Source organism: Orbicella faveolata, unplaced genomic scaffold, assembly GCF_042242905.1.
Source record: "Orbicella faveolata isolate gen_17 unplaced genomic scaffold, um_ofav_v1 contig_34, whole genome shotgun sequence".
Taxonomy (NCBI): Eukaryota; Metazoa; Cnidaria; class Anthozoa; order Scleractinia; family Merulinidae; genus Orbicella; species Orbicella faveolata.
Genome location: NW_028301563.1, coordinates 18,785,416 through 18,812,129, shown reverse-complemented (window position 1 = coordinate 18,812,129; position 26,714 = coordinate 18,785,416). Strand labels below are relative to the sequence as shown.

The following is a 26,714-nucleotide window of genomic DNA, read 5'->3' as shown; positions in this document are numbered from 1 at the left end:
AAATTCAAGTTTGGTCTTTTTTCTGTCATCAAAAGACAAACTACGTGTATTAAATTTTGGGTGGCCGCTTAAAAGGGGTAAGGACAATAGAGAACTCCCTCATGGGAACGACCAAAAACTGAGTGGCCGCGGGGACTTAATGGAGTTGGCCGGCTAGAAGGGGTTTTATTTCAGTAGAGCATTTTGCTGACAACAATTTTATAACTGGCCGCTTAATAAGGGTTCGACTTAATAGAGGTTCGACTGTACGCAGAATTGTGATCACATGCAGAAATATTCACTGGAGAGTAAAGGTAGAAGTTCTATTTTAAACATCACGGTTTCTAGTGACGTATACTTGACGATAGGCGAAGAAGGCAGCTACAAATAAAGACGACTTTAGAAACCGCCGACATATTCACTTGTTCCCCTCTTAACTCCACGGAACGTTAGAAAGTCAAAATACTCGGTCTTGCAAAGAAAACCGCTAGCCTTGCCTTCTCGCAAAGTCTCGTATTTACCATTCACTACACTTATTGTCGTTTGTGCATCGAGTTGACAGTGACTCAGCAGGCATTTTGTGTTTCGCGTCAATAGTAGTGATGAGCGGTGTAAGGTCGCGCTAATTCTTATCGTAACTGAAATTGTGGTTCAGCAGTCCGTTTTGGCTTATCTTACAGTTTCCATTAATTAATAAACAATTTAGAGGGCCAATAAAGAAGCTCTGGATGTTGAATTTGTGAAGGATTCACGCGCATAAGTTATTGAACGAGATTGAGCAAGACATCGCGCAGATCAATTATTTATCTGCGAGACCCTGACAAATCACGATACTTTGCCATAAGTGAGTTTTATAATTGCTTTATCCTTCGATCAACAAATTTGTTTTAAGTCTGGAAGAAATTTAGAAATCGTTCTCCGCTGCTCAAAAGAACAGCCTGCTATTTGCTTTTGTTTCGTTTTTTTGTTTGTTTTGTTTTTTGTTTTGTTTTTTGTTGTTGTTGTTGTTGTTGTTTTTGGTTGTTTTTGGTTTTGTTTTTGTTTCTGTTTTGTTTTTTTGTTTTTTTTTTTCCTACAGAAGTGGACACGACCACGCCTGAGAAGAATATAATTTGAAGCAAAATCACTGTCAGACGGTAATGGGCATGAGCAGACTATTCTTTGTTAGCACTTATTTGCAGGTCACATGGTGATCTTTCGGCCAATGAAAAGGAAGGGAAAAAAGCATCGAATATCAACGACGATGAACATCCAGTTCCAAATTATAGGAGTGCTTTAGATGTTCTTTGCAATCTGCAGACAACAGCAACAACAACAACAAAAATAACGAACAAACAGACATACATACAAAAAGTAACAACTACTACAAACAAACTAAGCAAGCAATAGGATGAACAAAATACAAACAAAGGGACAGTAACAACACCAAAAATTTCATCAACACGTACACCGACTTTTCTCGGGTTTATGAAACCTCACTCCTGAATGTGTTTCGTTTCCTTATTTTTTCTTATTTTTCTTTTTAAATCCCACATAACGATTAGAATTCCCATAGAATTCCTATTGAGCCGTTTTCTGACGGGCTCTGATGGTAAATGAGCGTTGTTTGACAGAGTAAGAAATCAAACAGTCGTCTGTAGCTTTTGACGCAAAGTTTTAGTTTATAGCTCCTTCTATGTTTTCAGAGGTTTCGTACAAACATTGATTCAAGCGATTGCTCCTAACACGATGCTTTACAACCATGATTTGTCTGTGCAGTGTCAAACGTACTGCATTCACTGCAACTCAAGAATTCCAGCTAGCAGAGACTCTCCCGGCCTAGCCGATCTGTTACCATCCACTCCATGTTGTAATTTGTAGACTGTCACAAAACCAGCCGGAACTACACACCTTAGCAGTTCTTTGAACTTAAGTGTGGACGATCTAAGGAAACGCGGAAGACATGCTACCATACCACGCTTGGCACACGTGCCATGCCATATTCTCTTTCGCCTCTCCCACTCGCTGATCACGTGCTCTGCTGGCTGAAGTAATTATCCCTGAAGTTGTCGCAAGAGTCAAGGAACTTTTGGTGTACCACGGACAGGTTTGGTCCTCTTATCTGCAACAGGGCGATCTTCATTGTTACATGCGTTCACATAAACTTTCGGATTTAGCCTGACGTGCGTATAGAGAGAATATATTGATGACTCAGTATTTAACAAGTACAAGCAATGATTATAGACGTGCCTGTGTTGGCATGGTCAAACAATTAACCTTTGGATACATTATTTACATCTGGTTTCCATCTATTTTCCCTTTACACTTGGAGAGAGAACTTTTTTTTTTTTTTTTTGATAAATAGCTGCCCTGTTCTCAGGAGAAAGCCCTCTTCGCACGCCCGCAATGTGCGTGGAATGACTTGACAATGTAGATGAAACTCTATGTACCCAAATATGGAGAATGCCTTCGAAACTACCAAGCACAAGATTGCTGCCACAACTCCCGGACCGATTCCAATGTACATGTATTTCTCTCCCGGAAACAACTTCAGTACAATTGACTCTCTGTTACCTTACCGTGTGTTCTTTAACTTTTTCCATGGTTATCAGCCGTCGCGAAACGTTTCTTGACAAGCACTGCTCACTGTTCGCCACAAGTCTCAGACATGGATGACTTGGAATGAATTCTTCTTCATAGCTACAAAAGATAATTAAACCAAAGGGAAAAAAAAAATGATTGCTAATGGGGAACTCTCGAGAAATCGTCAAGAGGCTATGCTTGAAAAGTCGTACAGTCCCCGCAAGGTTTATCTTCCAGAAGCAAGTTCGGAAGTTACCCCAGACTTTTACAAAGGCTGTTGCGAATCATTCAGACTCATTCACTGCGGCAGCAAAAGGTGTAATAAACCAAGGAGAGCTAGTATCATAGTACAAAACCGGAGTCAGGCAGAAACTCTGTTTGACTTTCGGTGTCAAATGAGGAAAAACGGAACCCGAATACGGTTGCAAGCAATTTCTCTCTTGTACCTGACTGGCAGATATTTTTGGTACCCCAAGTTCTCACTAGTTAAAACACAGAGGCAGCCACTCTAGGAGGCAGCGTGGCCGAGTGGTTAGGGCGCCGGACTTGAAATCCGGAGGTCGCGGGTTCAAGTCCCGCTCTGACCACTTAGCTGGAGTTGTTTCTCGGAAGACCCTAGTTCAACTCCTCGGTCATGCTTGTAAATAGCCAACTGGTCTGCCTCCCGCCGGTTGGGATTTTTAAGTCTATCACGTTTAGTTGATATATTTGTTTCCTTCATTTAAAGTGGCATGCCTGTGAACTAGCTAGGTGTAGCTAAGCGCATTGACCACTATAAACAGAGGCATTTCAAACAACATGACAATAGTCACCTCGGTCGATAAATTGGAAGCCAATATACCAGTCGTCCGTGAACAACAAGATATCGCGCTGCCAGGTCGAGCAATGTTGTGAGTATTTCTGACAAGAGGCAGCCTCGCACAGCTGAACATGATGGCGTCTGATCCCTAGAACGCAAGAAAAAGATGCCATGTCGAAAAATAAGTTCACAGCAGGAATCAAATAACTGATCTAGTTACTCAATTTGCGAAATAGAAAACACTCGCCGTGTTTGTATCGAGTTTTAGCACATACAGCAAAAACCAACGTGTACGAACCTAGATTTTTTGAAGTCTGGCAAAATATGCCCTTGCATTTTGAGGTAGTTATTGGCAATTTACGCTAAGTAGGTTCTTAATTACAGTGTAGGTTCTTAATTTCTACGAAGGAGATATAGTTGTTAATTACCACAAAATCAATAAACTTGGGTTTGGTCCTTAAATATAGCGTATTTATTCACAACTGTATTATGATAAGCCTAACTGTAACAAGAGTTCATGCATAATTTATCACACATAATTATAAGAACCTGCGTGATCTTACTTGACTAAACAGGTTCTTATATTATTGGCTATTAAAATGGAAAATTTCTGCCAACAGGTCCAGAAACCAGTTACCACTAGATTCTTTACACGCGGATTTTTAACGTAGCTGCAGTATACCGGTTACTGGAGCTGAGCGTCCGTCATTTACTTGCTATAGAGCACGTATGTTCCGGTTGTTGTGTTTGTATAGGTAATCATACGGTTTCGATTTCAATTTGGAATTAATTTGCACGAGTGAGTTTTTCAAAAAGCTGAAATTGCATGAGCCGTTTCGTGGAGTGCAATTTCAGCTGTTTGAAAAACTCACAAGTGAAAATTAATTCCAAATTGAACGAGAAAAACCGTATGATTACTTATTAATAATATAAACACGAAAAAATTCGCGTGGAGGAAGTGCCGGAAGATCGTTCTTGAAGCCATTTTTTCTCATTCGAGAAAACTTTTTTCAAAGTTTCCGCACAAAATTTTCGTCATCATTTTACGTGATATCATTGGCTTAGAAAATTTTCTATTCTCTTTCAGCCAATCATAATCCAGCATTGCGATGTGTAATTTGCACTTGTGTTACACTTTCTGCATTGGTGTTACACTTTTTGCACTAGTGTTACACTTAAACTGCACTGCTCTCAGCCAATCAGAATCGAGTATTTTTTTTTTTCCATGTATATTATTATCAGCGTAATTACCGCCCCTCATCAGATCTAAACATTCCCCCGTTTTCATGCTATATTATAATGTAGATAAGCTGCTAGTGAACGCAAGAGCGGTCAGCACTTTTCCTAGACATCAAAAGTGCATTAGTCTCTTAGAAAACATAGGAATACCATCGGGAGAACGAAAGATGCTGTGGGAACATGAACCGCAGGCGAGTGTTTCCACGGTTTTTTCGACGTCTCCTTGGCTTTCACGAGTGCGTCTATTAAACAATTGGATTATGAACTCGAGATTTCTATCGCGCGCCCTCGTCAACTTTCACGCATAGAAATCGAGAGCGAATAATCTATAGTAATTCTTTTAATATAAATCTACTACACGTAGTCGTTCAAAACTTTATCGAAATCCTCTTCACAGACACTTCGAAAACGCCAAGAAGCGGCCGTCATTTCGTTAACAAGGGCACACTGCTACGCTACTCACTATCCATCCTAGAATAGATAGTGAGTAGCGTAGCCAATCAGAGAACAGCATTCGTGATAGAACGCTAGTAGATTTACAGTAAAACTCGATAGAAACACGGAGAAATTATTTTCTGTTTCTTTTAGAAAACATCGAGAAAAAGAAAGGTAAATCACTCATTTATTTCGATTATCAAAATGGACATTAACTTCACCCGCGCGATCATTGGGTCACAGCTCATGCTAGTAGGGAGAAGTAGAGATTTTAGGGCGCCTTCTCACTGGGCGTATTAATAATTATAAGTTATATAATTGCAAGTTAATTATATAACTTAATAATTATAAGTTATATAATTTTATATGGTTGCATAGTCTTAAGTATGTAATTTTAAGTGATACATGTGATTATATAACTTAATAATTATAAGTTATAGAACGTATCTTACCCATCGACGCAGGTATCTAGCTTCCGAGCCCCTTCTCGAATTCCATAAGGAGCTACAGCAATTAATAAAACAATATTAAAAACGTGGAAAATAAGAAGGCTGCCCGGCCCTGCTACCGAGTATGTTTTCCGAAAAGCACATAGAATATTAGTGGGGTATGTTTGCCAAATTGGACAAAGTCGGAGGGCCAAACCAATTTAAAGGTCAGAGGATGTTTTAAAACTTAAGTTGCTATCAAGTATCCTTTTCAATTGGTACGCGAGGGAAGGACGTGACTTCCGGTTGTTTTTTCCCTTGGCGTGAAACACGCCACTTCGTCGCTCAGGCTTAAAGAACGAGGTATATGTGTACTGCGTTGCTTGTGTGGTCAAGTGGCCTCCAGTCAATGAGATGGAATTTCCAGACCGCATTAAACCGTTTCACCTCTTGCTCAAGTGAGATGTGATTTGTATTCTAAGTGCCCTTAAGTCCACTTAATGAGTTGCAATTATCAGAAAACATACGGACTGTATACAATGTCTTTTACGGTTTGTCAAATTGTACAAATCGTTTTTCGACTCGCAACAGTTTGTGAATATTGGATATGACTAGAGTAACTTGAAATTAATAAGTTATCATGCGCCGTATATACACGTAATCAACAGGTAACACGACGACATCCTAGTCCAGTCTGGAAATAATCGGATAATAATAATAATAATAATAATAATTAGATGAAATTAAAATCCCCTGACTGCCAAATTAAACTAAGCCAGTAGCCTGGTCCCATTTTAGCCGTCCTCGGATTTCAAATTAAATAAAATAATTAATCAGCGCAGGTTATCAAACTACGACAAGTGGAATTAGCAAATAAGGTCACCTGCATCTTGACTGCTATCATTTCTAATCCCACAAATATTTATTTTTATAGTTCCTATAATAAGCTTAAAATAGTATGAAAGACAAAGTTCTTGTTCAAGGATGTTCGCGCCGATCGTTCCTGCGCATCCTGTGCACGTAATTAATCAGGGAGCTTAAGGAACCACGACAGCGACGCCGAGGACGACGTCGATTAAAAAATGATTTTACATTTTACCTACGAATCTCGCCGTTCCCCAGAGTCATTTGCTTTGTTTATCACTGTCAAAGCTATCACGAAACTTAATCTAGGACACATCGATAAATTCGAAACAAAAATTGAAAAAAAAAATAGCCGTCGTGGTTCACGTTCTCCAGACAACACAGAATCTGGTCATTTCACCTTCTTGTTTTGAAGAGGACGGTAAAGAAATGTACCAAGAATTATAACGCACGTGCACAGCCATAGTTCTCCTCATTAAACCTTTTGTTTAGCGACGTTCCCCGTTGCCGTCGGTTGCCGTCGTGGTTTTCTTAAGGACGTTCGTGCGAGAATTTTCCATCAGTAAGATGATGTAAGATTATGAGTTAATTATGTCAGAAATGTAAAAAAGAATGGGGGGTCACCGACTTCGTTTTGGGGAGAACATGCTCGGAAGAACACCCTAAATCTGAAAAAAATCGGGCTTCGTTAGCGAATAAGGCCACAGTGTCTGTAAGCCCCAAAAATATTGCAATTAGATCTTTGAAGTGAAATGTTCTCCGCCAAATATTGTTTACGTGGACCTATTAAGTGAAGTTAGTCAACTGGTGAGGTTCCTTAAAAAACAAGTTCGCATTTAGCGACAATAGTTTCACGCGCCTTGCAGCCGCAAGATGGCAGAATTCGACGTCTCGTGGATAGATATCTTGAATTTTTTTATTATTATTATTTTTTGTTTGTTTGTTTGTTTGTTTGTTTGTTTGTTTGTTTGTTTTTTTTTCAACTTCCCACATTGATTTTTTGTTCATTTCTGGACAAGGTGGAGATAATTGTAAATAACATCTGTTTCTGGAAAGAAAAGTAGCGGTCACCGAACATCCAAGATCGTCAAATCCAGGCAAAGCTATAGCAATGGCCATCTGCCTTATGATTGTTCATTTTATTACTTAGCGCGCGCTGCTCCCTATTTATGCGGCAACGTCACGCCACCTGATACATCAAGCGCGCGCTAAGAAAGAAATAAAAGCAAGAATGGTAGCGGTTGCGTTAACTTCACCTTCTTTTTCAAGGCCTATTCTACATCAAGGAATGACATCAGCTGCAACAATTTTCTTAATGGACTGAGTAGTGTCGAATTGATTACGTTGAACTGATCTAAATTTCACTAATATAGCTTCTGTTATTGCGGAAAGTTGCAAGATTAGATCGTCTTAAAATAACGAGAACTTCTACAAACACATGGTCTTCAATGCACCTTATCTCGAAAAAGAGCACGGCGATCCCTTTTTTTCATTACTACTTTTTTTTTTTTTTTTTTTTTTTTTTTTTATTTAACATAATACAATGTATCGATAATTGTAACTTACGGTCTGTTATAATGGCATCGAATAACGGCGCCTCTCTGAGACCCAGTCTTCCAGCGTCTGCAACTAGCACGTCCACAAAATAACTGCCAAGTCCATACTGAGCAAAGTTTGCTCGAAAGTTTTCGTCTCGAGCTTAGAAAGAGAGACATCGCTTGGTTAAAACATCTCACGTTATTATTTGAGAGCACGCTTAACTAAATAGATACATTATGTGTTTGGCGCTCTCGTAAATCCACATTTACTATTGTACTAGGGTATCTAAAAGATAGTAATGCTGCGGCACATTCTGTTGATAGTGACATCTTTTACAACTTCATGCATGATGACACATCGATGGCGAGGTGTGACAAGGGATCGTGACAAAAAAGGACATAGGGATCTAAACTATGTTTGGACATATAAAACGATACACATCAACCTCCCGTTAAGCTTTACCATATCGCGAAAATCGAAAGATGGGGAAATTGTAGGAGCAGAAATCTAACTTATAAATTCTGTACTGGTACGCATTAAATGTCTCTAGAATGAGACTGTGTCGAGGACGCGTCCATCGCCATGTGTGGAACTGCTAAAGCTTTTTATCATTGAGAGAAAACTTAACTAAATAGATACATTATGTGTTTGGCACTCTGCTAAATCCACATTTACTATCGTATTTTTGAACTGGAGTACAATATCGTCGAGTTTGGGTCGTACAGTAGCCTGGAATGTAAATCGCCTCCCGCCCTCAGCCTTATTTAAATCTACCTGTTGTTGTTGTTGTTGTTGTTGTTGTTGTTGTTGTTGTTGTTGTCGTTGTCGTTGTTGTTTTTGTTCTGTTTCTTTTTTCTTTCTTTCTCTCTCTCTTTTTTTTTTTTTTTTTTTTTTTTTTTTTTTTTTTTTTTTTTGGTAATCAACAACATTGTATATTTGGAGTGCTACTACATGTCCCATTTTGTTGATTATGTACGCACAACGTTTATTTAATAGGTCAACGTTACTACACCTGACATCATCAACACTTCAGTTGACATGCTTACATGTACTTGGATTAAGATAAGTTACAGCTCTAGTAAATCACTCCTCGGACTGACTAACACAGTTATAAAATTTAAGAATAGCGTAGTTTTCTACCTCTCCACTGGCCTTTTCTGTTGGCTCGAGAGCTTCTACCTGAGACCAAAAAGACAACAGAAAATGTGTACTGACAACACTACAACACATTCTCTCAGCACCCGTAAGAGGTATGAAACTATGACTACAAAGTTCCACCGTTTTGACTAAAGACGATTTTGCCTTCACGACACAAACCGGAACAGCGAGTGAGTGAACAGCGGCTCTGGACGGGGCTGAATAATGTCTGCGCCTGTGCAGGATGTCATGATAACAAGAGTAACTTTGAACGCCACATAAGTGATTTGAAAATATGTAGCAATTTAAATTTCCGTCTAGGAATAGAACAGTAGAATAGGATAGTAGCGCATTGTTTGGCATTTGTTTGAAACTTAGTGTTGATGTTGTATTATTCTAAAAATATATATTGTAAGCATTGTAAGCAGCGTATTGTTTATTTGGTGGTTACACTTAAAAGAAAAACAAACAAACAAACAAACAAACAAACAATAATGCACTTTTAGTTTGTGTACCTCGTCCATGAAGAAGTGTGTGATCAATATCACTTCCCATCACATGGGCTCCAAAATGAGAGCAAGACACCAGCACGCTACCTAACAAAAAAAAAAAAAAAAAAGTTCTAATTAGTTCCTAGAAAAAGTACATTGAAAGTATCATTCGTTATAGAAAAACGATATATATAGTAACCATGAAAAACAAGCAAAAGAGCTTACCAGTTCCAACAAAAGGATCAAAAACAAGACTTCCTGAACGGACCTACAAACAACAAAATAAAAAAAAAAAGAGTGTTTTGAAAAAGTGCAATACCTAAAGCTTTGCATTCATTTCATTTCATTGAAAAAGTTAGTCCTTGACTTCGACACCTTGTGTACTCAACGGAGATTGTCAAGAAGAAACCATCTTAGATCAAGTTATACTGTAGGACTGTAACCTTAGTCTCTTTTGGTTGTCACTACATACCTGTCCTTGATTTGCCATTAGGAAAGACAGTTGAGGATCCATGGAGGTATTACCAATGAACTGCCTCGTCTTCAATGAATACTGTTTCAGCAAGTGACGCTGACCGTATCCAACCTTCAGTTATGCAAAAAAAGTAAATCTTACAAAACAGTCATTTACTTAACAATGAGCTTCATTGCTTGAGAATTCTATCAAACAATTTGCGAGCTCGAGACGATATTACAACCGCGGCCAATATTGTATAATATTTATAGCTCAGCCAAATCAGACTGCATCACATGTACCAGTGAATAGAAGTACAATTCTACTAAATATAAGATTAATGCAAAGGTAGTGTAAAAGTGTTTAGAAGTGCTAGCTGAATCTGCTTGAGCTCACTTTTTGAACAAAGACTGGTAATCAATATTATAACATTGGAGGTGTTGTGAAAAACAGCAACAATGCTGCTCCACACCCCCCTCTCTCCCTCCCCCCACCCCCCTTGCTTTTAGCAACTTACATGTAGAACTCTCTTCTTACCAGGCGACCAAAGAACAGCCTGTCTGGAGTGGCAGGGGCTTCATTAGAGTCATCTCCATAATCCAGCAGCAAGGAGAACACATGATCAGGAGCCGTCAGGTTTACACGGCCTTGAAAAGGAAGGAATTGGAATTGCTGTGGATAACAAGGTGTACTGTGGTTTCAATCTTCCTAAGTACAGCTGTACTACATCAAAGTAATGAAAATCAATTAAGTGCTGTGGAATTGGGTGTGAATTAAGATTGTGAGATTCATTCACTAATAAAAACAACTGATCTCTGAAGTGTGGAAAGCATTATAGCCTGGTTTTCACTAGCAATGCAAGCACATGCACAAACTGGTTTAAGCGCAAGCACAAATGCAAGCAATAGGGATGACCCAAGTGAAAATGAAATTCGACCCAAGCACAAGCACAAGCAAAATAATCAGAGCCTTTTGCCATTGTGAAAACTGTTTAGGTGCAAGGTAATATGGATCCAGTGTTCTCATTGGCCAAACATAACCATGTATGGTAAATATCCTTGCACTTGTGTTATGCCTGAGTGGTATTTGATTTTCACTTGTTGAAGCACAAATGCAAGCATAAGTGCAAGCACAAGAAAAAGAAAAAAATTTGATCCTTCTGTTTGTGCTTGTGCTTATGCCTGTGTTAAGGCCCTTGCTTTTTACGATGAAATAAGAATTATTGTGTTTGCGTTTGTGTTTGCGCTTATGCTTATGTCCCTAGTGAAAACCAGGCTTAAACAAAACAGAAGTGATAATACTAATGAACTAACAATTATTTACAAACACACCTCTCCAAGTGATGCCAGATCTGGTTATTAAGCTACATGGGAGTAATTCACAAGTTGTATACTTACATCAATGAGTTCTCTCTGTTGATTTACTGTCAGCTTTTTATTAAATGATTCAATGGTTATTTTAAATGATGAGCCACTGGAGGTGAAAGCTTGCTGTAAGAAACGATGAAAAAATTCCAGTTGTTTAACAAAATTAATATATATTTGTTTAGCAACATCAAACTTCCTCAGTTTGAGATACATATACTTCAAAGATGCAACACACCTGTGATCTATTTATTTTATTAGTACTTTGTCTCTCAAGGCAAATGAATCAAAATATGTTGATCATACTGTAGCACAGTGTACTTGTACATGTAGGTCATAATATTATTGTTCCATGACAATTTAGAAACAGTTGAGCCTGTATTGAGCGGCACCATATTAAGTGGTCACCCTCTACATGTATTAGCAGTCAGTTTTCAAAGTCCCAAAAATTACTTCCCTTAATTACTGTAATGTTGACCTCTATCAAGAGGTCACCATTTGTGAAGTCCCAACAGGACTTTTTCTATTGTCTTCACCTGTATTTAACGGTGGCACAGTGTCAGTTACTTGTTCGTACAGTTTCAAAAAATGTAACACAAGAGGTACAACAAATGATTTCCCTGTAACTTATTTTTGCAAATCATTAAAACGCCAGAAATGAATGTTTCTAATTGAGGTCAAATGTCTTTTCAGCACTGATTGTATTTGAACAGTTTTTATTGCAAGGTTACTCTGTATTAAGTAGTCACTTAGCCATTTCCCGAGGATATCCACTTAATACAGGTTCAACTATACATGTACTTTAGTATAGGATGCCTTTTACAATAAACTATTGGATGACATGAAAACATTTAAAATGTCACATATTTTATTACACACAACAACAAAATGCTCTCATTTCAGGGGAATTAATTATGTACACTATCATCAATGTAATTATGTGCATTAAGTTTATCACTGTACAAGTTTATTTGTTTGCTTGTTTGTAAAACAAATTTAAATACATCTAAATATCATACCATTTTCTTGGCTGGATATTTGAGAACACACTGCTTCAAATCTTCTATATTGTTTCCTTGCCCCCAGAGTTCATAAACAGACCTACATGTACATGTAGATACAGAAAAAAATACAATCAAAGAAAGTATGTGCTTGCTGCTGGCCATGAATGAAATGGGATTTACCTGACAAATCAAACCTGACAAGCAGTCTATAATACCTATTAATTAAGAAATGTAAAACATACATGTACCATATTTCTAACATGTTATAGAAACACGAGTCCAAGTTTGGGAGAACGAGACATGCTGTGGGAATTAACACAGGCCAACAGGGGAGTGTTTCCATAGCTTTTTCAAGTCAACAGCTTGTGCTAGTAATAGTTCTGTGTTCCTATTGAGTTATAGAAAGACAAGTATGATTTCCACAGAACATTCGAGCAATAATGGCAAAAATAAAACTACCAAAAAAATCTCATAGCATGGTAATGTTTTGAATAAAGGTAAGAAGATCTTATTGAGAATTAAGCTCTCAAGCTCACCCCACGAGAGAAAATTGAACTTGAAGTCATCCATATTTCAATAAAAATGGGCGTTTTGTGTTTTTGAAAACACAGTAACACATGCATTAAACACTCTTACGAGGTTTAATATTAAATTTCTCAAGAATGCCTAGGGATTTAACTGCGGGGTCACTTAGAGAACTGAATTACAGTGAGATGTTTGAAATAGTATTCAAAACATTACAGTGCTGTGAGTGATTATTACTAAATAATTTTTGCAGTTATTGCTCGAACATTGAGCGGAATTCATCTTAAACCATTCAACACACATATTTTCTTTGGGCTATTTTCTAATACATTTTATTATTTTCCTGAAGTATCTTAGTGGGCCAGAATCATAAATCCACAAATTTGATTGGCTAATCACTGGCTCGTAGCCAGTCCAACTTCTTGTAATATGGACCACCTTTTTTTTTAATCATAGATTTGGACCTTTTACCTAGTAAATGATACATATTTACTATTTATTCCCAGCTATGCCTTTCTGCAGCACGATTAGTCAAAACATTTTAAGTCATTACAATGCATGTAATCATACAAGTTTAAAATGTCATATTCACAAACACTCACTTTATAGAAACAACTCTGGATAGCAGGTACCTTGCACACTTTTCATTAGGCAAACATACCACCAAATGAGGATTCTACAGGAAACAAGCGGAATAACTCCATTAAATTTGCAAGTAAATATTTAATTCATGATTGTGCTCAATATTGCATTTAATGCATTTGTCTCCTCATGCCAGGCTTGCAAAAAAGACTGAAAGCTGAAATATTATATATGAAATATTGCACTTGACTTTGAAAAAAGGTGTTTGCTTGTTTTTGGTTTTGTTTTGTTTTGTTTTGTTTTTTGTTTGTTTGTTTGTTTGTTTGTTTGTTTGTTTGTGTTTTTTTTTTTTTTTAATTCAGTCCCTTATTGATATGTAACCTACTAAAACAGATATCTAACAGAGGGTGTGGTGGTCAACATCTGTCCAACGAAGAGAACATTGAGAAGGTTCTGTCCTTCAGAAGTTAATCTAGTTAAGTGATATATCAATTCATTAATCTTACTTCTTTCCTGTGATCCTGGTATTGCACAAGTATCTTGAAATTAAACATTGTGGACACTGATAACAATTCCTAACATAACACACAGGAGAAAATGGATTTTTAATCAATTCATTTTCACATTATTCCTTGGAATTGTTCACAACACCCTGATGATGCATTGCTTGTTTGGTTAATGTAATGTAAAAATTGCAGGAAGACGGCGGGGGAGTATTAACTGGATAATGCATGCTTGAATTTAATTGGCTGGGTGTGTTACAGGGTATGGTTTGCCTCCAATCTTCGAGGATAACACCAAATCCCACTAGAAAAACACAAGATCATCCAGTAATCAACGTATCATTGTACAAGCATGCATATAAAAAGACATCTGGTCTAGAGGATTTTTAAAAAAACCTACATGTAAATTTATGTTATAATTCAAGATAAATATACAGAAAAGAAACTTGAACCAAGTACTGTACACCTTGCGCGTTTTTTGCGTGACTATAGAATTAGTGCTCTTCATACACTGTACAATATACAAAATTAGCATTTTTACAGTGTAAAGACACTAGATCCCTCATCCCATAGTAAACAAAAATAAAATGTTTAAAAAAAAAAAGTCAAGGGTTCATGGTTTGAGGGTACTCGCTGAAACTTCATGCTCCAATTTGTATCCTTGGACTCTATACTGTATGCTAGCTTAGAGTTAACTTTTTTCTCGATAGAATTTCTTTACAGATAATTTTCTTTGCAGCTTCTGTATAGTAACTGTGCATGCACAGGCATGTGAAGCCCCTTGGACTTGCGGGACTGTGACCTTCTTGTCCAAAACATTGTGCAAGGGTGGAAATCATACAGATGGATACAAATGAACTCAAATTGCAGTAAGAACAAAAACATTCACAACTCTCACTTCTAACAAAACTGTTGTAATTTTAAAAATGGTGCGTTTAAAACGTCGCATACTCTATGAGAGGTGGTGAATGGTAAATGCAAGACTTTGCAAGACGACAAGATTAGCATTTTTCTTAGCAAGCCCGAGAAATTTTGATTTCTTTAATTGCAAGAGGCAGCTTTGTGAGAAAAATCGAGACTGCGAGACGCACATAACCACTAAAAAACGAGACTGTGAGACACATGAAATTCAGTGAAAATTTTGCAAGGCCCATGGTTTTTGAAGGACCATTCACCACCCCTTCTATGACCTTGATTGATTCAAAGCCTAGTAAAATCAGAAACTTACAAATGAGAACAATTAAGTTATTTCTTCTTCATACGTAAAAAGCTTGAAAACACTTTTAAGTTGGCTCCTTGTGAAGCCATTTTAAATAGCTCTTTCCAAAGCTATCAAAAAAGCAATTTAAAGTCTTCGTTGATTTTGCAGATTTCTTTTCTCTTTCTAACTGTTATCCATATCGTGGATATCACACAATGGTGAAACATGAAGGTATTTTAGAGGACTCAAAACGATTGGGGAAAACGTGATCAGAGGAACATGAAAAATGCTAGAGGAGGCTTCTGCCAGTACTGGGAATTCTCAGTTTTGTAAGCAAGAGTGCAGGGTTAAAATATTGTGTTAAGCAAGGAAACTTTTCATAAAACTCAAAATTTCTCCAATTCACTGGTATTAAAGAAGAATTTTTCTGTGCTAGATATTAAAGTTTGCATACACTTACCGATATTCGAAAATCCACGTGTTCTTGGGCAAAAAGACACAGATATTCTACACAGCCCGGAATAGTCAGTTCGTCCGCCATTTTGAATTATGCTAGTGAAGGGAGCTTCCGCTGACACGATGGATTGTTTTGCCGACAGCTTCACTAGTTTCCAGTCCTCTAATTGAAAAGTTGTGATATGGCCGTCCACTGAATACCGTAAATATTCGAATTAGCGCCCGGGGCGCTTATTTCAAATTTAGGAGAAAATGGGGGGCGCTTATTCGAGGGGGCGCTTAATCGAGGCGGGGCGCTTATTTAATTTTTCCCAAATGGTGGCCTGGCAGGATCATTTTTTTCCAATACATCATCTGCGCGTAAACAACAACATAAGCTGTTTATCGACATAAAAAGCTGATCTTTGTGATCCTAAAGTTTAAATCACGGCACCGTCAGTACTCAACGTGTTCAACGTGTTCACTTAACGTGTTCACATATTGAAACAATGTGCAAATCTAATACTACAATGAGAAACCAGAAACTGCAAGGGACCGCATACGACAAACGCTGCCAATGTAGGATCTACAAGAGATCTGATACGCTGCGTTTTTAAAGCATGGTACTGGCCATGCGGCTGAATGTTTAAATGTTTAGGCTGACCTTGTCCAGCCACATTTATTCTTTTGTTTTGCGAGACACCAATCTTGACACTTTGTCTCCTTGCGCCCCGAAACACGTGATGTGGCAACGCGCGTTTCGAGGCGCAAGTGAGTTCAAAGTACTGAACTTGATATAGTGAACGGGTCATTTTGCAATTTATGCGCGTTGGCTGTTGGGCTTGCGTTACATATCTTCGCTACACAGTGCTGACGAGCCCCAAGAAGGGCGAAACAGCTGTCCATTGTTGCGATCCTACTTTATCGGTTCTTGTCATGTTGGTGTCTAGAAACGTTTTTCATGTAGTATCAGCCTTGCAGTCTATTGTTTGTCCTAATACTACACGACGAAAATAATACAGCCTTTGTTGTCTCATTACTCATCCACAAAATAGGGGGAGGGGAGGGGGGCGCTTATTCGATGAGGGGCGCTTATTTTAAATTTGGCCGATAGGAGGGGCGCTTATTCGAAGGGGGCGCTTATTCGAGGGGGGGGGGGGGTTAATTCGAAGATTTATGATATATCTATCTACAGTGGGGTCTACAGTCGTTTCTTTGGCTAATGCTTATCCACTTGTCAGCAATTTATCCACTAGAAAGGGTTATATATCCCCCTCGTTCAATCGGTCCCTGATATCCTGCAATATTCATTCACTAATCTCATATGACCGGATTTATCGCTAATAGCGTGCGCTTCCGGCGGCCTGTCGGGCTCGTATGTTTGGCTCGAAAAATACAAACACTGGGTTAACAAACTCGCTTGATATGCCGTCGAAGCGTACATAAACGGTTCAAGCTGAGAAAGCAGCCGTTTTTCCCAAGATTACAAGAGCACGCAAAAAAGTCTCTGTTTAATCCATAATTTTATTCACTTTTATTTCGCTAAAAATGACCGGACTTCTTTTGAATCGATAAGTCGTCCTTTGGCCATATTTGGGCATGCACTATAAGGACCATTAGCTTGGAAACACCCAGCAAGGCTCTGAAGCTGATCTTCCCATCCATCTTCCCATTCGACTTCCTTCTCCTCGCTATATTTACTGTCGGGAAAAGGTTTTTCTTTTAAATCGCCATCCCTCTAGAAAAAGAAAAACAATATTGTTTGTTGATTGTTTGCATTTTGTACTTACTAATGGCTGTTGATCCTTAAAGATGATTTCCAGTCCGTACTGCGCAGTCTCAGCACCCTAATGTTTATAAACGTTATATGTCTCACTCGATGGAATGCGAATCGTTGTTATTCGTTACAAACGACATACGTTATCTTTGAGGCTTTTCAAGTTCTTTTCCCAACAGCTTCATTGATTTTTACAGCTGCGAAGTTGTTTCATCAAGTGATATGAGAAAGAACGAAGCAAAAAGCCTCGCATCCGTAATGGCGGTTGACATGAAACTTTGAATTTCCTTCATGTAAGTAGTTGCGAAATGTTCACATTTGTGATGTTTTACATGAAAATAAAACGTATACAAACTTTCCAGAGGGCGCAGTACGGACTGAAAATCATCCTTAATTGCAAGTAGTCGGAAAAGTACATTCTCAAACACATTAATAATTAATCAAGTTAAAATAAAGAAAATCACAACCGTTAAGGAGGTTTGGATATCCGGTCTTAATTAGCATAGATTTTGACGATTTTAGTTGTACGTTTATTCCACAGTTTTTATTTTGATTGAGAAGATATATAAAACACTCGAGACAGTGTTGCATCGACTATCCAAACACCTCGAATTTCGTCAAAAATACTCCGCCGTGCTCGTAGTTTCAACTTTCTTCTCAGTGTTTGGATATCCTGATGAAACACTGTCTCTCGTGTTAAGACCGGGTAATTATTAGTAAGTTTGAGAAATATTACACAAGCAGTAGTGATGGTGGTAATCGAAATAGTGAACTCGCTGTAAGGGAGATCGGTATGTTATTATGGTACAACTATATTCTACATGCACATGCACCGTATTCACAAATGGCGGCCCTCCAGGAGCGAGCGAGCGGTCAAACGAGAAAACAAGGCGTTGTAGGATTAAAAATATTACAGATGATCGGAGACGTTACTGGGTGAACATGAGCTTTTGTCCGCAGTCCTTTCGCTGGCTCGTTTCTGCATTTGCGCCAAAAACGTGACTCTTCAGTTTTTAGCTCTGCTGGGTTTCTGCCAGCTAGAGATGAGCCAGGAATATCGTCCTCACAAAGTGAAACAGACATGTTAGCCCCGTCACTTCTCCGATCATCCTACAACGCCTCGTTTTCGTGTTTTACCGCTCGCTCGCCCCAGGAGGGCCGCCATTTGTGAATACGGTGAGTGTGAAGCAGTAATGTTCTGCAATACAGTAACACGTTTTCCGAATTAAAAAGTGCAATCAGTGCGCAATTACGAGAATGTTGCTTTCAAAATAAACACGTCAATAACGCTCATAACTACGATGAGAAAAACTCTCAGGCAAAACGAAGAATGGACAATGGGGTATGAATTGGAAATAAGCGACATCTAATTATGGATTGCAACTCTACTTTCCTGTAATTCTCTTTATCTTAATTCAGCTCTTACTTTCTTCGGGCCAATCAGCCGTCGTATGGCCATGTTTGGGCAAGTACCGTAAGATTCTTTGGTTTTGGAATACCAAGTAACCATCTGACCTTGCTTTCCTAACTCCTTTTTCTGTATTGCTGTACTGTCACTTATGGCAGAGTGAGATTTTTGTTTGGAATCGCCGTCCTAAAGAAAAAAAAAACATCTTATCGAATGTTTTCCGTTTTTGTATATTCATTGAGCAACAACTTTCAAGTAAACTGGGAATAGAGGTACATATGGAAGCGCGCCTTTCTCGTCTCATGAGTCCTTGTTTTGTTCTTGACGAAAGTATCAAACACCTCCCCCTTAAAACGTTTAAAAAAAAATCAAGTTAAATATCTTACAGTCTTACTGCTCATGAGGTTTCAACTGGTATTTATTTATTTATTTATCTTATTTATTTATTTATTTATTCATTCTTTATTATTATTTTTTGTCTCTTCCTCTTTTATTCAAGCTTTAGCGCCAACCTACATCCGATATGTAAACGTTACTCAGTTTTACTCAGCTTAGCGTTTAGCTTAGCTTCAGATTAGCTTCTTAGTTATTCTGAGTAAATGTTACCTTCATTTGTAATAATATATTATGCTGTAATTTAAGTTTAACTTTCAATCTGGTTTATTTCTTTATTTCTTTATTTATTTTGTTTGTTTTTGTTTTTGTTTTTTTGTTGTTGTTTTTTTTGCTGCGCCATTTCCAAACGAATGGATGCGAGTGTTTCTAAACTACGTGCACACCCTTGCATCCTTGTTGTTTGTTTGTTTGTTTTTGTTTTGTTTTGTTGTTGTTGTTTTGTTTTGTTGTTGTTGTTTTGTTTTGTTTTGCCCAGTCATTTTCAAAACCAATGGATGCGAGGTGCTTATCAACTATGTGCACACCCTTGTTTTGTTTTTGTTTTGCTGTTGCTGTTGTTTTGCTTTGCCCAGTCATTTTCAAAACCAATAAGTACCAGGTGCTTGTCATCTATTTGCACATCCTTGCACCTCATTATCATGCAATTTTGGCATAAATGCACTAAATCGTAAGGTGGGTGCAAGTCCAGAATTCAACATATTTCGGGTAGTTGGTTTCTCTGACTATAACGGGGACTTTTGCGTAAAAAAATAGCTGCTATTGCAATTCTCAGCGATTTGAAATGCAAAAGAGACGAAAGCGTCAGTTAATCAAGTATTGTGTTCATCTTTCGCTTTGTTTGTATGCCTTCTTGAACAAAAATGTTTTTGAACACAGACTCGTCTGGAAAAACAGCAATTCATGATCACAGCAAGGCGATAGCCAATAACAAACTCTACACTGGGGGCACAATCAATTGGAATCTAACCCGAATCTGACTATTTTATTCCCCCTAACTGAAAACTTACCACAAGAACATCCTGTCCTAAATTTCCAATAAAGAAAAGTTTCATCTCTGGGTTGAAAAGGGAAGCTAAAGTCGCCACGCTTGACTCGCCATGGAGGAAATGATTACATTTGGCCAACAGCAGGATGTCGATAAGAACCTGGGAACCAATCTCGATAGGACTAGTGTCGTTTGTGAACCCACCGGTGATTGGATGCTTGGAGTAGTACTTGCTTGCCCTGACAGCAGCAGTGTAAATCACCTGAAATGAAATGGAAAATGTTTACAAACTTCTTTGCGTACTACAAGCCGTTTGTGTTTGGGAAGTTACACATTAGTCGCACGGTCACACTCTGATAATGTGATAATGTGAATTGGCCACCGTAAAGAGATTCGAAAGCTTTCAAATCTCTTTACGGTGGCCAATTCACATTATCAACCCAGTTGATAAAACCAAATTATACTCCCCACCGACGCAGAACCACAGTTTCTTTAGAAACTTACCCCCTCTATTCAATATTGGAAGCAGACTGATTCCTATGAGGAAAGTTTTAGAAAAGGTGCATGGTTTCCCCAAACAGGATGTCTCTAGTAGACAACACTGTTTTCAAGCTATTTTGTTTTGTTTTGTTTTGTTTTGTTTTTTTTTACTGTTCGCTGTCAAACAATCAAAGCAGATATCCTCCCCCGTAACCCACTGCTTCACTAAAAGTGAGAGAAACGGAAAAAAAGATTAAAGAATCGTGATCCTGGGAATACAATTTCCGCGCCTTTGACAGTTGAAACAAAATGAAAGTAAACTGAAATCTTGAAATTATTTATATGCGTCTTGTTTGACATGCATGAATGGAAAAATATAGAAAGCTTACTTAAAGCAATGATGTTATAAAAATAACATTAAATGGCTAATAGGTGCTAACTCGAAAACGTAACGGTTCTTTTAGCCTCTAGGCTCTCTTTAGAAAAAAAAAATTACAGTGAAACCTGTATTACGCGGACACCCATGAGACCCTCACCAGTGTCCGCTTAATACCGGGTGTCCGCTCTAAGCATGTTCTAATATGTTGTGCAATAATAGTTAACTATTAACCCTTTTGTAACACAGTGTAACAGAGAGTAAGATCAAAGACTAGCGTATCAATCTGGAACAATCTACTTAGCTTTAAAATGACATCACTGAACAATGCTAAAGGACTCTTTTATAGCTGAACTCTTAGAAGTAAAAAGCCCTTGAAGTGTCCGCTTATTGCAGGTTTTGTGCAACAAAATGGCTTAATATTGGTGTCCGCGTCCGCTTAACAGAGGTGTCCGCTGAATGTAGGTTCATTTTACAGTAAATGCGGGAGGAAAATTTTGGGACTTCAGCGGCTGTAGGGTGTCCGCTTAATATTGGGTCCGCTTAATACAAGTTTCACTGTACTTTCTTTCTATCTTATTAATCTACTTCTAATGACTACTTAATGTCTTTCATGGAATTTTTTTTCTTCCGAGCTCATAAAAATTATTGTTGTTGTTGAAAAACACAGCCCAAGTCATATAGACCAGAATTTTCTAATATCTTCATGTCACACCTTATTCTTTCCAAAATGTTCTCCAAAGCGGACAATAATCTCGTAGTTATCAGTGGCCAGGAATATTCTCTTAGGTTCTCTCAGTGTTTCAAATACTGCTTCAGCATCGTGAATCCATTTCTCCATTGTGGGCAAAGTGTGATCTTCAGTCTCAGCCGTATGATCTGTCGCACGCACATGGACCCCGAGAATACTGAATCCCCGCATTTTATTCGTGTAAAATTCGTTCACTCGTGTCAGAATGATCTTTTGTGGTCGGAAATGTTCAGTGATGAGAGTGAAGGCCCATTTTCGTAATTCTGATGTAATTATCGCGCCTTCTTCGTAGCCTGGCAGACTTTGCCGTTTCCTAAATCCAACATCCAGAAGAGAGCTTTCCCTGGAAACTATGTTGAACTGTTTGATTTGCTGCGCACTCAAACGCGTCAGAGAGCGAGCAGATTCACGCGCAAGAACTCTACCGACGATTGTGCCTCCCAAACAAATGACTTTGTCAGCACTCAGCTCAGTCCCCGCATTCATCGGCTCAAAAAATGCCGGCCATGAATTTATCCGCGGGTCTTTTGTACAAGATGACTGACAGTTTTTCCAATGAATCGTCACCTTGCGTATCCCAAGCGTGAGGCAGTACGACACGTGATCTAAAGTGGCCAATAGCAGTGCAGCAAATCCAGCCTCTTGGCATTCTAAGACTGTTGGTTCCGAAACACAAACGACACTGTCCAACGATGAACCGCTGGCCTCGTTTTCACTTATCGCAGCAAAGAATCCTTTGTGAAGTTCGTTTAGAACCAGGTCCGTTACATTAAAGGAGTCGTGTTGGTGTTTTGAATTCAGTCTCAAGAGGTTGTTTTCCTCAGTTAATATTACCCCTTTGTCTTTGAGTATCTCGTCAGTGTCCATCTGCCAGGTTGAAGTAATGTCAAGTCTGCAATTTGACAGAAAACTAAAAGAATTGTTGAGAACATAACTTGATAAAAACACACAGCTCGCAAAAACTACAGCTGACAATGTCGAACAGAAACATCTTTTGTAATTCATCGCTCTGCAGTTTGGATTTCAATATTTCTTGTGGTGAGTCGGTTGATTTCACACCCAGACTCTACAGGGGTTTTGTGCGGCTTGCTTGAACTCCGCTATGTGCTGTCTTGAGAATATCCTGCCGTTTAACTTAATATTCCTAAAAGAGAGGAGCTACAGGTTAGGAAAAAAGACCTTTTCAGCCTGAGCGGTTTGTGTTCCTATTATAGACCACGTGATATCTTTTAGGAATTGTTCTTTTATCGATCTAAAAATTAATCATTCATGTACGCGTGACTATTTGAAAATTTGAAAGCAAGAATTCTCAAGAGTATCATCACATGGTCTGAAATAGGGCAACAAACTGCCCAAGCTCTAAAGGTCCATTGCCTTCTGTAAAATAACACAAACACAAAACTAAGCCGTTAAACAAACTACGTTAATCTGGTCTCACACCTCAGATAAACTAACACGGTTAATGGCAGTGATCAATCAATTTGGAACAATTACTTTTTATTGATTGATTGATTGATGATTGAGTGACTGATTGATTGATTAATTAATTAATTAATTAATCTATTTCTTATATGAATGAAATTGAACTTTTGAAAGTTTCGCAATTGAAGTTGCGTTGGAAAGATATTAAGACTCTGCCTTTTAAATTCTACTTTCATGTCTGACACCCTCTTCAACTTCCAAACCTTTTTCTTTTTGTTTTTTCTTAGAAGTCATGATGTGTTATGAAGTTTAGTTGAATTTAGCTACCACGAAGAAATATTAGTTTATATCCGGTGTGAATATATAAATTGGCAAGGGTGACTTCTGTTTTCACGGTCAGCGATCTCAAAGTTAGAGAAAGCAAGACCAAGAGCCAACAACCTCAATGCATGTTTTACCACGACTCAGAAAATCTGCTTGATAGAACTGGTCAGTTTTCAGTTAAGGTTTTTCTAAGCATTTTTTGTCACTACGGCAAGGAGGAAAAGTGGAAAGAACGCGCTCTAACAGCTTTCTACTGCTAAGGCCCGGGTCAAACGCCGTACCTCACATGAGCCGAACCTAATGACAGTTTGGGTCGACTCAACTAATTAAAAGAACACCTGTTTGAGTCAAACTTCAAACTTAATTCAGTCGAACCGAACTGCTACACCAAACAAATAACAAAAGCGGTCTTGCTGGTCTGTGGTTTTTCAAGGTAAAGTTAAAATGGCGCCTTTAGACCTTTGATTACGCGTTTGGTTCGAGTCATGTGAAGATCGGCGTTTGATCCAAAGTCGGCCTTCAGGCGTTATTCACGGCTGGCCAAGGGTGAAGAACGCCCCAGCCACTCCAAATAAAATCAGTCGAAGTTAATTGGGTCAAACGCCGAACTTCACATGAGCCTAACTGGTTGAATTGGGTTCGGCTCATTTAAAGTAAGGCGTTTGACCTGGGCCTAAAAATGCTGAAGAACACGGCGAATTTGCTAATAGCCACTGCTGTTATAGCAAGAAAAATAGAACAATAATGATTACCATGGTTACGGGAATCTAGCTTTGAATCGAGGTTTGTTTTCACTTATTGTTATTAGGGTCTTATTTATTTTCATTCTCTCTTGTTTCATTCATTAAACGTAATCAGGAAAACACATGTACATTTAAGCTCTAGAGGGTGAGCTGAGGGAGCGAGCGAATTTTCCACAGGCAGTGAGTGAACGGGGTAGCGCCAAAGGGCGTTAGCATCTGTAGTGGTTCTGCATCTGAAAAACTGCATTTGCGCAAGAAATCCCGCCAACTACGCAGGCTAGACAAAACATGGTCTGTATTCTACCTAAAACTACTGGCTGAGACCTTTTCCCAGGGATCCGATTACGCGTCGATCTTTGCATTCGAAATTGTATCATGGATCGATCAATTGATCATGATCAATTCGTGGTTTTCCTAAATTTGAACCTGAATGATCCCAACTGGGCGAGAAATAAAGAGATGACACCGCCAGCCAGGGCAAGTCCCCGAAAGCTCTCGGAAATCGGAAGTCGGAAATCGGAAATCGATATCCTTAACCTGATCGAATTGAACACGTTGCTTCCATTGAAAACCATTAGCCGGCCAAATCAGGCAAAAACTTTGAGATCCATCAGCTCCTAAGCTTAAATTTCTGTTCGATCTCAAACGAGAAAATATCTTTTTTAGATCAAGTAATTAAAAAAAAAAAAAATTAGCCAGCGGTACACAGTACAGACATTCTAGATAATGTAAACTGTTCCATATTGTAATAATCGAAAGGCTCGTAAGTGTGTTTGGTATATGTCCCAATATTATGATTACAAGCTTTGATTACATCGAGAAGTGATCGTAGGCATTCGCTAAACAAAATAAATTTGAAACACACTCTACACTAAAGCCAAAAACATGTAAACTATACCTGTTACGCGGTAGCGATTTCTGTAATCTTCTACGCTTGAAACATCTTGAGTTCAACTTGCCATGAATAGCGATAGCCTCTGGCTATCGCTTTAATATGTATCTGATAGCAGGAAGTGACGCCGTGGGGTTCTGAAAGCAACGACCCCCCAAAATTTAACGGTTCGGCTCGGGACTGTCTCCCGTTGTTAGTTAGGAATCTATAACAAGTACACTTTTTTATTGTGAGAATATGTTCTATAAGAATATCGAGGCTGAAATTTTCGAATAAGCCCGAGCCTGAGATTTCTGTGCGTTGAAAATTTAAAGTACAATTACATGCATTTAACTAAGCCGTATAAAATTATTCCTTTTCTAAGCGACAAAACTGGCCAAAAAAGCAGCGAAAACAGCACTAGCCGTATGTTCGATACTAATAGTTTTGTTTTGATAATTAGATCAAAAGAGTTAATTATTAGTTGAAGCAGTTTTCTAGTCTCATTAGATTTCATTCCCTCGTGGTCCGTTTCGCCTTTGACTGTAAACTATAGTCTCGCAACCCGCCCTCCCTTCAGGGGGACTTCAAATCTATGTTGCCCAAACGTGTCTCCCAATTGATTCATGTGTGTAAATAATTACTGTGCATTTCTGCAAGAAGTTACGTGAGTCATATGAGACTTTCAGGCTGGTCCCGAAATTACTTTGACATGCACCTTCCAGACACCAAATTAATTTGAAAACAGAAATGTCATACCCTATAATCTAAGAATATTCACAAGAATATTTTAAGCTTAAGACCTGTAGAAAAATAAAAATATTCAACCTCGGCCGGAAAAACAATATTCTTATAAAAAGAAAAAAGAGTGTAGCAATCTATCAAAGAAATGGGAACTTTGGAGCACTCACGTTTAAGACGATTTTAATTTGTACAGAGAACAACTTCTCTTTCCTCTTGACATTTCTCCCCCCCCCCCCCCCCCTTACTTTTCGGCAATTTCCATAATGTACCATACAAAATGCTAATTCCTAATGGCCGACGATTTCACGTAATGTCAACCTTTTTTATCGCATTTTTCATAGACACCAAGACAAGACACCTTCATAGATCAATTTACCATGCCGAATTTAGTAACTATGCAAAGGGACCTGGCATACATTACCTTGTGACAATTGGTAAGTTTGGGGTCGCATGAAAAAAAGATAGGGCGCAGTTCTTCTAGCGACCGGTAAAGAAAAGAAGTAAATACGAAGCACTCGCCTGATCGCAGCTTATAGGTCACTCAAGTCAGCGGGAAAATGCTGTAAGGAAGCTAAATCGAACGAAGATACCTGTAAACAGATTTCTTATTATATGTTTCTGTGTTTATCCTCGACTCATCAGTACTAGAACCTTAAAGGCATAGCTTAGCCGGGTTTTGATCCATATCTCTCACCTATCTTGTTAACTCAAGGCTGAACTATAGGCCACACTTCTTCAACTCAAAGGCTTAAAGAAAGATAACTGGTCTTTATACGCGATCCGACTTTGCAGCCGTTCTTCCCGTCGTCACGCTATACGCGTTGCATGACGAACCAACAAAAACAACAACAACAACAACAAGCTATTCAGTTTCTCAGGAAGAAACAGTGTTTCGT

General features: G+C 38.5%; 2 protein-coding genes and 1 non-coding gene across 3 annotated transcripts; 1 reads left to right on the top strand and 2 right to left on the bottom strand.

The window, feature by feature from the left end:
• Positions 1–1,465: 1,465 nt before the first annotated feature.
• Positions 1,466–15,660, bottom strand: LOC110053186 (tRNA (guanine(10)-N(2))-methyltransferase TRMT11-like). The gene is made up of 15 exons (XM_089271142.1): positions 15,567–15,660; positions 13,909–13,977; positions 13,423–13,496; positions 12,311–12,392; positions 11,325–11,417; positions 10,465–10,599; positions 9,946–10,059; positions 9,699–9,741; positions 9,498–9,578; positions 8,986–9,024; positions 7,873–8,004; positions 5,467–5,518; positions 3,354–3,488; positions 2,538–2,658; positions 1,466–2,080 (listed from the first exon to the last, which is right to left on the bottom strand). The coding sequence occupies exons 1-15, from the start codon at positions 15,645–15,647 to the stop codon at positions 1,988–1,990; spliced, it is 1,344 nt and encodes a 447-aa protein (XP_089127268.1). The 5' UTR covers positions 15,648–15,660; the 3' UTR covers positions 1,466–1,987.
• On the top strand, positions 3,056–3,128 carry Trnas-uga (transfer RNA serine (anticodon UGA)). The gene has a single exon. It is a non-coding gene; the product is annotated as a tRNA-Ser (tRNA).
• Positions 15,661–17,047: 1,387 nt separating the features above from the next.
• LOC149105131 (uncharacterized) lies at positions 17,048–25,207 on the bottom strand. The gene is made up of 5 exons (XM_089271929.1): positions 25,102–25,207; positions 21,679–22,858; positions 20,130–20,369; positions 18,745–18,912; positions 17,048–17,279 (listed from the first exon to the last, which is right to left on the bottom strand). The coding sequence occupies exons 2-5, from the start codon at positions 22,717–22,719 to the stop codon at positions 17,076–17,078; spliced, it is 1,653 nt and encodes a 550-aa protein (XP_089128055.1). The 5' UTR covers positions 22,720–22,858; positions 25,102–25,207; the 3' UTR covers positions 17,048–17,075.
• Positions 25,208–26,714: the final 1,507 nt, after the last annotated feature.

Coding starts and splice junctions, on each gene's coding strand:
- LOC149105131 (XM_089271929.1), bottom strand. CDS start 22,719: ATGAATTACAAAAGATGTTTCTGTTCGACATTGTCAGCTGTAGTTTTT. Junction 18,913..20,129: donor TAGGACAGGATGTTCTTGTG/GTAAGTTTTCAG, acceptor TTTTTTCTTTAG/GACGGCGATTCCAAACAAAA. Junction 17,280..18,744: donor GGCTGATTGGCCCGAAGAAA/GTAAGAGCTGAA, acceptor TTCTTTTTCTAG/AGGGATGGCGATTTAAAAGA.
- LOC110053186 (XM_089271142.1), bottom strand. CDS start 15,647: ATGGCGGACGAACTGACTATTCCGGGCTGTGTAGAATATCTGTGTCTT. Junction 13,978..15,566: donor ACGTGGATTTTCGAATATCG/GTAAGTGTATGC, acceptor GTGTTATGTTAG/GAATTGTTATCAGTGTCCAC. Junction 2,081..2,537: donor AAAAAGTTAAAGAACACACG/GTAAGGTAACAG, acceptor GCCCTGTTGCAG/ATAAGAGGACCAAACCTGTC.